Here is an 11,578-nt window from a genome sequence, read left to right on the forward strand (position 1 = left end):
AGAGAACATCAGCTGCGCCAGTTTGTGTGCCACGATGTGCTAGCAGGCTGGATGACTTCGGTGTTCCGCTGAAGGTAAATTCGAAGCATCTAAGGTACCTGATGTCACTAAGTGAGGCGGTCATGGTGAGATCCTATTCGGCTATCTTGCACCAGATGTAGCCATGTTAGGCCGGTCGGCGGGAGCTCTTCTTTAGTTGGAGCGTCTCTGCGCCAGTCGGGGCCTTGAGTTGGTGGGCGTTCGGCGCGATGCTTTCTAGGGGTTTAGCATCGGTGCGCCAGTCGTGGCCCATGAGCGGCAGGTTGGCGGGATGTCTCGATGTACCTTAGGTGATGGGCGCCCGTGCCAGTGTAGAAGGTCTGCTAATGGTATTGTTTTGTCTTCGTCAGCCATGATTTAAGGTCCAGTGAAGAAGTTGTTGAAGCATAGATCCTCATCTCGGGTGACTTCGTTATGGGTACGCCGGCTGTACCGTCGAAGTCCAAGGGAGTTCTGCGCTGTCCTATGCGGACTGGTAGCAGGGAAATAGAGGCTTCGGTCTTCTCGAGAATTGGCTGGCCTGTGGGTCCTTGACGAGTTGATACCGCGGTTGACTTTTTATAATTTTCTTCAAGTGTTGAGTCTTGAGCGTTGGGAGAGTGTCTATTCCTGATTTAGCACGTCTTGATAGGTGGTAGGCATGAGCTGCTGCGTTTGCGAGCGGTGCCTAGGCGTTTGCCAAATTTTTCGTGAGACGTCTTCGCTATTGGTATCTCCTTAATATCGCTTGGGATTGTCCTTCCTTGGGTGTAGAATCCGCAACACAGGTCCCTGATTGAGGTTTAACTGCGCTGGGTTATGTTGTCTCCTCATATTTTATCCTACTGGTTTTCCTTGTGTCTCTTCTCTTTTTGTCTCTGAAGATTTTCCTGCCATCTCTTTCGTTATTATTTGCTATCTCTCTAGTTATCTATTGTTCCTCGTTAATAAGTCCTTCCTGTGTCGGGCCTCGTTTCGACGGACTTATCACGTCAGGCCTCTTTGTGATGACTTGAGATCGAGATCATGTCGGGCTTCTTTTCGACAGCTTGGATCACGTCGGGCTTCTCTGCGACGGCTTGGATCAGTTCGGGCTTCTCTGCGACGGCTTGGATCTCGTCTGATGCGCTTCTCTGCGTCGGTCTTCTCTTCGACGGCTTGATCACGTCGGGGTCACCACTTGTCGGTGTTATCTACATCGGTACCACTTCTCGGGGTTGTCTGGTCTTAGGCGATTTCTCCAGCCTGATATCCTTTACAGAAGCCCCACGACAAGGCGTATTCAATTAGGTTAGAAAGGAAGGCCGTGCCAGGGGATGAGCCCTGGACACTGACTTAGGTAGAGGAGGTCTAGGTGAGAGAGTCTGAGGCAGAGTAACAGTTCTAGTTGCCGAGATGAAGCGGACGGACTAGAACCGGGGAGAGACGGGAAATTACACTGGTTGACGAGATGAAGCGGACGGACCAGTGTAACCGTTAGGAATTAGGTTACAATCTTAGTTGCCGAGATGAAGTCTCCCGCTATAGATCACCTGACTAGTGGTTAAGATCAGTTCAAGGCTAAAGTCCAAAGTTCAAGGTCACGTGACCAGTGGTTAAGGTAGGGTGGGTGCTAGGGTCCAAAGTCCAAAAATGATCATTTACTGGTCCAGAATCGGCCTTTTATCACTACTAAAGAAACTTTTATCCCTAAAACGAAACATGAGGTTTTTAAAGAAAACAACCTGTAAATTGTCTATACATTTTCAGAGAATGTTGGTAAATTACAAAGATCATTACATTTCTATTTATATCTAAAATTGCTAAAAGTTGTCAAATTTATTTATTTTTTCTTTGAATATACCATATTTCAATAGTTAAAAACCTTACCAAAGCGAAACTCAACGTTTAAAAAAAAAAACAGCCTGTAAACTGTCTATATATTTTCAGAGATCATTGGTAAATTACCAAGACATTAAATTTCCACTTTAAATTACAAAGATCAATTCGTTTCTACTGCTATGTATGCTATGAAGATTTAATCGGGAAGCCAGGATAATCGCTGAAGGCAATTATTCAAAGATAAGTTAATTAATTAATTATATATTGAGTGCTAAAAATTATTATCATGATTTGATTCTTTTCCAAAGGCTATTTGTGTGTTTACCAGTTTACCGATTAAATACCTTTATATTTATAAAATGTTGTTACCATTAATTATATAGTATAATAAAAGGTGGTATATTGGGTTATATAATAGTATATAAACTACATAAAGAAACTAAGTATTTATTTACAATTTGTTGCTATGATTAATATGATTCACATAAAGGTTGCCATAAAATATAGATTATTACATTATTACTTATTGGTTAAATTTATACTTATAGCTGCTGATGCCGTGGGTGAACTGAAATAGGTGATATTCAAAATAAAAGAATAAATAAATAAATGTGAGAATTATCAGCATAGGTATATCGAGCTTAAATATCACCTGTCAATATAAGTAGAAACGAAAATATCTTTGTAATTTACGAAGGATCCCAGAAAAGGTATAGATAATTTACAAGCTATTTTTATAACAAATTTGAATGTTGTTTTAGGGTTTTAAGGTTCTTACAATTGGTTATACAAATTCGGAGATCGTTGGTAAATTACAAAGTTGATTAAATTTATATTTCTATGAACAGGTGATATCTAAGTTCGACATATCTGAGTTTTTTTTCTTTTGGTATGAAATTCCAGTAGTTCAATAGTTAATAACCTTCTCAAAACCACACCTAGCGCTGTTGAAAAAATATAGTGTAGATTAGTTTTATTATAGTATAAATTTTTGGGGGTCGTTGGTAAATTACAAAGATTATTAAATTTATATTTATATAGAAAGGCCATACCTAAGTTCGATATATCTCCTTTGATATTTGTCAGATTTAGTGTGTTTTTTTCCTTTGCTTTGAAATTCCAATATTTCAATAGTTAGTAACCTTCTCAACATGATAACTAGCTTTGTTGAAAAAACATAGTATAAATTGGTTATACATTTTCGGAGATCGTCGGTAAATTACAAAGATTATAAAATTTATATTTATATAGACAAGTAATTTCTACGTTCCATATACCTTTTTTAATACTTGTTAGATCTAGTTTTTTTTTTCTTTTGCTTTGAAATTCCAGTATTTATATAGATAACAACCTACCCAAAACGACACCTAGCGCTGTTGAAAAAAGATAGTGTAGATTAGTTATAAATTTTCGGGGATCGTTGGTAAATTACAAAGATTATTAAATTTATATTTATATAGAAAGGTCATATGTAAGTTCGATATATCTCTTCTGATATTTGTCAGATTTAGTGTTTTTTTTTTCCTTTTCTTTGAAATTCCAATATTTCAGTAGTTGTTGTTGGTTGGGGCTTTAGAACGTAATACCCTGAGGTCATCAACGCCCAGGTTTCGCACTTTATAATTCTATTTCATGATTTTAAACTCTTTCGGGAATTGCTAAATAAATTTAAATAGCTATCATATCGCACAAAAATCCTACTCATTGGCCTACATCCCTAAAAAAACGGCCGGATATCCTTGACATATGGATATATTGGACGTGATGGATCTGGAGGGGAAGGTCATTGATGAATAGCAAAATAGGAGGAGATAGAGAAGATCCTTGAGGAACACCACAGGAAAGGGGGAAGGTTTTAGATGGAGGTTCACCTGGGACGACTACATACTGGGACCGATTTGAGAGAAAGAATTTGAACCAGCACAGGGCACTGTTGGATAGAGGAAGATTACGCAATTTAGTGAAGAGAATGTTACGGTCAACAGTATCAAACGCTTTGGGAAAATCTAGAAGGATGAGGATAGTGAGGTTTTGGTGTTCAATGGAGTTTTGGAGGTCATGGGTTATTTTAAGGAGAGCGGATTGCGTCGAGTAGCCAAATCGAAAGCTAGATTGGAAAGGATTGATAAGGGAACGTTCATCTAGGAAGTTGGAGAGTTGATTTTGGACAAGGCGTTCTAACGGTTTGGAAAGGTTAGATAGAAGAGATATAGAACGGAAGTCGTGCAGTGAGCTAGGGTTGGAAATTTTCTTCAACGGTCGGACAAGGGCAATTTTCCAGGAAGATGGGAATATGGAGTTTTACAATGATAAGTTGTAGATGTGGTAAAGAACGGGAATAACGGCAGGAAGGCTAGATTTTATTAGTTTTACTGGAATACTATCAGGGCCATAATCATTAGTGTGGGATTTTAGGACAGCGGAAAGTAATTCATCGCAGGACAGATGTGAGTAAAAGAAATCTTCAGGATTGAAATTGTGATGTTGAATATCGGAAATAGAGGAATTATGAGCATAGGATAAGAAATGGTCATTGAGGTCATCTGGAGTCACAAGGAGTGAACTGAGATTATTGGGTTCTGGTAGGGATAGGTTACGAAGTATTTTCCTTTTGAATTTGGAATCAGGAGCATTGGAAAGGGTATTATGAAAGTAGGTGGCTTTAGCAAATCGGACTGCGTTGGGTTTCATTCCGGAGGATCTTGAAAGACATGTAATCGGCAGGTAAGCGGGTTTCGTCAGTATTTGCGCCTCGCTGCATCTTTTCTTTTCATCATTTCCTTTATTTCGGGGGTCAGCCAAGGTGCAGTGGGACGGCGTATGGTTCTGGTTTTCAAAGGAGCATGGATATCTAATATGGATTTTAGGTTTGAGGTCAGGGTGGTAACAAAAGAGTCAATGGAGTTATAGGAATATATGATGTCCCATTGGAAAGAATTAAGGTCAGGCTGAAGGGATTCATTAGTGATAAGGTTTAAATTGCGGTATGATACTATTTTGGGGGTGGAGGATTTCACGGGTAGGTCATATGTAATTTGGATCAGATCATGTGATGAGAGAAATGGAACAGGATGTTCAGAAGAAGACAGGATTTTGATAGGGGAGTCACAGATGTAAAGGTCTAACCAAGTGTCGGAAAATTGGGTGTGATGGGTAGAAGAATAAGGAACAAGATGAAGGTTAAGGGAAAACAGAAGGTCAGTTAGGAAGTGTTTTTCAGGAGATTGTGAGAGCATATTCACGTTGAAATCTCCGGCGACAATAATATTGGTGTAATGGGTAACCAGGTTGACGAGGGAGGATTCAAAGAAGTTGTCGACGAACTTTACCCCCCACTAAACCAGACATATTTTATTTTTACAGTCATTTTCTTCTGCCTGGCTAACCATTAGAGGTGTTTATTGTCAGGCGCCATGGCTTTACTCACATAGACGCAGTGCGAGTCGTTCTCTTCCCAGCCTAGATGGGGTGTAGAGAAATCTTTCTTTATTCTTCGCAATTAGTATAAATGTTTTTGCTGTTGGAGAGTCTGGAGACGTTAATCCGCTGAAAGTGGTTAAGCAGGAGAAGGCCGATAACCGTGGTCTCCTTCTCCTAACAAGTGAAGATGGGCGAAGCCATTACACTTATATAAAAGATTTTAATAAATTAGTGGCTTCGCAGATTTCTGGCCACAAAAGCGCAATCACTTACATACACGTTTTCCGCTTTTGTGGCCAGAAATCTGCGAAGCCAATAAATAAAATAACAGATAACAGTGACTGATCACGTGACCAAATTTCTGACGAGCTGCTCACGGATGTGCACCATCTCCCCCATATTCTCATTACTGGCGTCAAAAAAGAAACTAATTGAGTTAGCCATCCCTAATTCTGTTTGAAATAAAAATTGTAGTACAATAAACTTCTTTTACTTTATTCTTATAATTTATTGTTATTGAAATGTTATTCTTTAATTAAATAAAGTATTTCTTACTCCCACTAATTTGACTCACCTAAATAGTGCATAAACCGATTCCAAACAGTGATTCAATTGAGAATATGATTCTTTCAGGGAAGTAGACTCTTCGATTCACTCCCCATTACTAGTTGGGTAGGGAAGGTATGTAAGTAAAATGGTTAGTGGTATCGGTACCCCGGTGTACCCATATTATAAATTTTACATTTATCAATCAAAAATATAAACGTTAAATAATATTATAATAAAACTGGTGGAAACGGCTGAATAAGCCCATGCCATTGAGAAAGAATAATATAATACCTACATAATTAACGAATTGTTAATATTTCATAATTATAATTGTTTGAGATTTACATTGTAATATTCAATTACTAAAATTTTCGAACGTTTTGTAAAATAATCAAAACTGTAACCTACAGTTTATTAGAAAATTCCCATTAGAAAGAAATTATAAAGAAACCATTTGATCAAATGCCTATTTGATAGAAATCATAAAGAAACCATTTGATCAAGTGCCAATTAGATAGAAATAATAAAGAAACCATTTGATCAAGTGCCTATTAGATAGAAATTATAAAGAAACCATTTGATGAAATGCCTAATAATTATATTTCATTGCAGAATAATAGGATTTGACCATGTCCTTTAGCAAGTTTATATCGTCTGCGGTAGACACATTGACGGGCTTAGTGCGCAGGTCGTCCTCCTGGGACAGGACTATGAAGGGGGTCGCTAACTCCGTGAAGGTAATTTATTACTCATTTATACCTTATTATTACCTATAATAGAATAATATCATCAGCTTTGTAAAATTTTAATATGGGTAAGTTAATTTATTGCATCTATGAATGTTCTTTCTTGTGATATTTCTTAATATTATTAATTGAATACTCGTCTCCTGATTTGCCATCTCTCTCTCTTAACCTTAACGGTTGAGATGGAATCCACCTGACACCAGGTCATAAAAAATGTTTTAAAATAAAGCGGTAATTACTTGTTGAAACGGCTTAAGGGATACAAATATTGACTATGTAGTCGTAGCAATCGGGGCCGATAGATCCCTCTTCACCGCCAGCTTCCAATTTTTATTCTTCAATTTAGAAATTTAAATTTTATAGACTTTTCGTGCAGATTCTGAAAATGAGATTTTTAAATTATCAATTCCAAAATATGATTTCACTTATGTTACAGAAAAAAGTTCACCAAGTTCGCATAGACGTCATTGCTACCATATTTGTACATAGTTACCTATATTTTAAGGTTTATGAATAAATTTTATTTAAAGCCCCAAGGATGTGTAGGGTTTGATATTAGGAGGAGGTGGGGTGGTGATAATGGATGAAATCAGCCTCTTTTACTGCATTTGATACTGAGGAAGGAAAATATGATGGATATAGATGGAAAAGCGGTTTTTTGCCTGCTGCCTGATGGCAGGGCTCATCAGTTGTCTCTTTGTCATTGGTAAGTAAGTTAGTATTCCTCAGACTACTCTGAGACTGTTATATGTGTAACGGCCAAGGTAAGCGACCTCCTAACTTGTTCTTATCATGTGATCTTAAATTCGGGGATCGATAAGGTCCCAATCTGTTATGCGATTCATAAGTCTTGACTGCTGTCCTATTGACATCTTCCGACCCCAACATTTTGGGTTATGAAACTTCCTTTTAGCATTGGCAAGCATATTTCCAACGGAAATAGCTTGTCATATGTAACCATTCTCTCATCAGTTTAAATTTTCACCAAGGTCGGGGATTCTTCACCACCGAGCCCTTTCATCGCCTTGCTTCAATACAAGTCTAACATCTCTGGAGTGACTAGTTCCGAAATCTGATAGGTCATGATTTTATTGAGGTGGTTGGTAAATAGTATTTCTGTAATCACCTCTTTTACCATTACAAGGACAAATGATGAAAGGTGTATGTCAAGAAAAATATGATCGCGCATGGGTCTGCGAAAGTAGTGGTTGGGATTTGATAAAATTAATACTAGATCATAGCCACACTAATCTCCAAATTTAGGGCAAATGGGACGAATTTTGAAATTGAAGCATTGCTTGAAAACTGCGTTTGAGTGAAAGTAGTGGACGCTACATGAGAACAGATTGATACTAACCCGGAAAATCCCCCAAAATTTCATTAAAGCCGGACTAATAATTGAAATGATTACACCCCAACATTGCTACTGCCTCACATACCAAACCAAAGTAGTTATTGTTTAAAAGAAAGGTTCCCAATCTTTTTCGGTTTACGCCTCCCTCGGCTCCATAATCGGATTTTTTTTCGCGGCGCCCTTAATACATCAGATTTTTTTCTAAATTTTTGACTTCCTTAAAAAATTTGAAAATTTTCTTTTTTAAAAGCGATTACCCATTTAAAAGCTAAAAATTAAAAACAGATGCTTACTATTTTCCATGGGATAATATAAAATATCTAATTTAAACTGTTTCGGTAATATCCATATTAAGACTGGACAACCCCCATTGGTTTAGGTGAGTTGAAAAATAAATTAAACACTAATTTTAAATTCACAAACAATTTATTGAACGTCCATTGATGATTAACATTATTAATGAAATGGATGGGCTTGAGGTTCACAGCAAAACTTCTCAAATCTAGGAATTAAACTGTATATGGCGACCTTCATTTCTATTACAAGGTTAATTTTCAAGGGATATTTACTTTTTATTACAGCGGCCGCCGAACCCAGCAGAGACAGCCTCTGTATGGTGCCCAGTATCCTCTTTTGATCCTGCGTGAGGTTCTGGCTCCAGGCAGAGGATGCGTACCTCAGAATAACCAGGACCACACTTTTAGAAATGGTCATTGTAGCAGGGTACCTGATTCCCCAGAACGCACCCTTTATCCTGCTCAATCCATTGAGTGAAAGGGTCAGCCTATAGGATGAGCCCTATTAATGGAGCCTTATATAAGTATGGTCTGAGTCTTAGCTACTCTACTTAAGCTACGGCCATAATCAATTTCCTCCTCTCACACCTCCTTTTCTCCTACGAGACCGGCACAGCTTTCTACTTTACTTACTTACTATCATCTTTAATCTGGCTTTGCTGTTCTCGGTCACGATGATTGCCAGGTCGTCTATGAAGGCACTGTTCTCTAGCTCCACCAGCAACTCGTCAAACACTAGTTTTCAAAGGGCCGGGCCTAGGACCGAACCCTGTGGCAGTCTTTCAATTTTTTTCTCCACCTCATAGTAGTTACCCCTAATCCTGATGCTCCTATTATTAAGGTAACTACCTACCAGGGAGTATGAGTTACTGGATGTGTTGAGCTCTTGCGATCGCTGAAGTAAACGGAGCCACCAAACACTATCGAAGGCAGAGGATATGTCGAACAGTAAGACATATTTCTCCGCTCTCCATTCCTATGTCCCAACCCACTCTCAGCTACGCATCCGTAGTTCCCCTGCACGGATAGAGCTGAATTGCCGTTGTTGGCTTGCTGCCGTTAGGATTGATCTAAGGCAGTTCACAATCACGTGTTCCAGAATTTTGCTAGTTACTAGGAGGAGGCAAATAGGTCGGTAGGCCTTTGGCGTCTTCTTATCCTTGCAACCTCCCTTGTTGAGCAGGCTGAAGTCTGCAACACTCCACTTGCTAGAAATGAAACCCTTATCTAAACAATCGTTGAATATCTCCAACATGTCCTCCTCAATACAAGGGGCACTATTCTTGAGGATTCCAGCATCTTTGCCATCCTCCCTGGAGCCTTCTCAATCCTCTGTCGGTCCCCAACAAGACGAAGGTCCCATATATCCTATGGTGGACATTAGGGATGGGATATCGATATTTTGTCACTGATATCCGATATTTTGATATCGATATCTAGTAACCGATAATATCGGAATATCTATATTTTCCTTTGATAATATTGAAATATCGAATAAAAAATATTGTTTTAAAATAATAAATAAAAGAAATATTGTAATATAACTATGATCATATATTCAGGAAGTTAATTAATATGGCAAAGATATTCCGATATTATTTAATCCAAATATCAACATTTTGTTAAATAAAATATTAATAATAGTATTTCGATATTTAATAATGATGATTTCATAAGTTATAATACGACAAGGCGTATTGTCCTCCTTAATACTCCCTGCCGATGTAAATAAACAACTGAAGTGTATATAAGACGCATTAAGAGAAAGAATAAAACAGTATTATTTCAGTAGTCTTGTGTATTATTACTCTGCCCGATTTCTTACTTTTTTTTAGTGTTTCTCTTCCGACAACACATAAGTGGAGCCGAAACCCGGGATTTTTTTATTTCATCTTACTATTCAGTCTACAGTTTTCCTTTTTTTCCAGTTTTTTCTGCAATTAATTTCTTCTTTTTTTTTTGTATTATTTTCTCTCTCTCTTTTTTCCCGTTTTCTTCAGAATCTATGAGAATGAATGCGGACGGGACCCCGATTGTGCAAGCTGAGAGATTTAATATACCGCAGGAGCTCCCGCAGCCCCTATAGTGCAGGATGGGGCCGCAGCCCCAGCGGGCTCCGAGGCCCCCGATTTGCAACCTCTGCCAACGACAACTCTAGCGGCGGCTCATGCGAACGCGTTAGAGATAATGAAGGTGAGAGAAGCGACATCGCAGGACTTAAGCAAGGCCATTTCAGACCTGGAGCCGTTTAGTGGGGAAATAGGTGAGCTGAACCATTTCCTCAAAGGTGGCGATAAGATTATAGAAAGGTTGAAGGCGAAGGTCGCGGATAATTTTTTGGAACGAGCCGACGCAATTTCACTGAAAGCAGCTCTCATCTGCTGGGTCGAAAGAAGTGTCCTAAATCAAATCCAGGCGGACGAGGAGACATCGTGGCCAACGGTGAAAGAGAGGTTAAAGAAGGCGTACGGTGGGGGCAGGTGAACTCCTGAAGAAGATATATTTCACTTGTTTAGAGAGAGGAAACGACCTACACAGACCAATTGGCAGTAAGCGGGGACATTGCTCGCCCAGGACAATCAGATTACAGAGAAGATGAGGGAGTCAATAAGTACAGAAGTAATTCATTGGAGGATGAGCTTCCTGGGATCAATCCTGAAGATTCAGTTGGCCAAGGAGACAAATAATAAGAAGGGCTTACCCCGGGAACACACGTTCGCCGAATGTGCGCAGGAGATGGTGGACACCAGTACACGAGAGGAGGAGTCGAGAATAGGGATAGAGCACGCAGGGTGGAGTAGAGAAACTTACACCCGACCCAGAAACTTCGGCACATCGTGGAGAAGGAGGGAGCAGAGAGAAACAGATAGAGATAGGGGTATGGCAGATAGATAAACGAACCAGGCCATACCGAGGAACGGTGGTTGTTACATCGGGACCTGTTCGTGCTATACTGCAGGTGTCCCGGGTGTAATTTTATGATTAAATTAAATGTGTGGAAAAGGGGGGCTGGAAATCGTGAGACTTTCCGCTAATTAACATGCATATATTTCATTCTATTTATAAAATATTAATCCCTGGAGAGGCAGATAATATTAGTGTGTTAGGTTTTAAATTATTATGTATAATAGTATCAGAACAGAGCGATGGGGTCTCATAGACTAATTAAATGTGCTTATCTGGTGACGTCTGGAAATTCGCTGTCGCGGTCACTTCCGCGTCCTATAGCCGCTTCCCTCGTCAAGGTGTACAGTGGGCGAAACGGTGAAGACCGTGTATCTTCGCCTGTGTCTGAAAAGATGTCCTCGTTCCTCCTCAAGGGCTGGCCAGCGTGTCCTGGAGCCTGGCGTGATGGTAGGGGTAGGCCAGGTCCT

The 11,578-nt window shown here is 39.3% G+C and overlaps 1 protein-coding gene across 1 annotated transcript in view; it reads left to right on the forward strand.

Moving 5' to 3' along the window:
- The first annotated feature begins 6,424 nt into the window (after positions 1-6,424).
- Positions 6,425-11,578, forward strand: part of LOC136796795 (uncharacterized) — a 60,087-nt gene continuing 54,933 nt past the window's right edge. Inside the window, exon 1 of the mRNA XM_067051517.1 lies at positions 6,425-6,545. Within this exon, the coding sequence (XP_066907618.1) occupies positions 6,438-6,545 (108 nt within the window). The 5' untranslated portion in view covers positions 6,425-6,437. The remainder of the gene's footprint in view (positions 6,546-11,578) is intronic.

This window comes from Halyomorpha halys, unplaced genomic scaffold (assembly GCF_000696795.3).
Source record: "Halyomorpha halys isolate HHAL.00 unplaced genomic scaffold, Hhal_1.1 Scaffold1256.1, whole genome shotgun sequence".
Taxonomy (NCBI): Eukaryota; Metazoa; Arthropoda; class Insecta; order Hemiptera; family Pentatomidae; genus Halyomorpha; species Halyomorpha halys.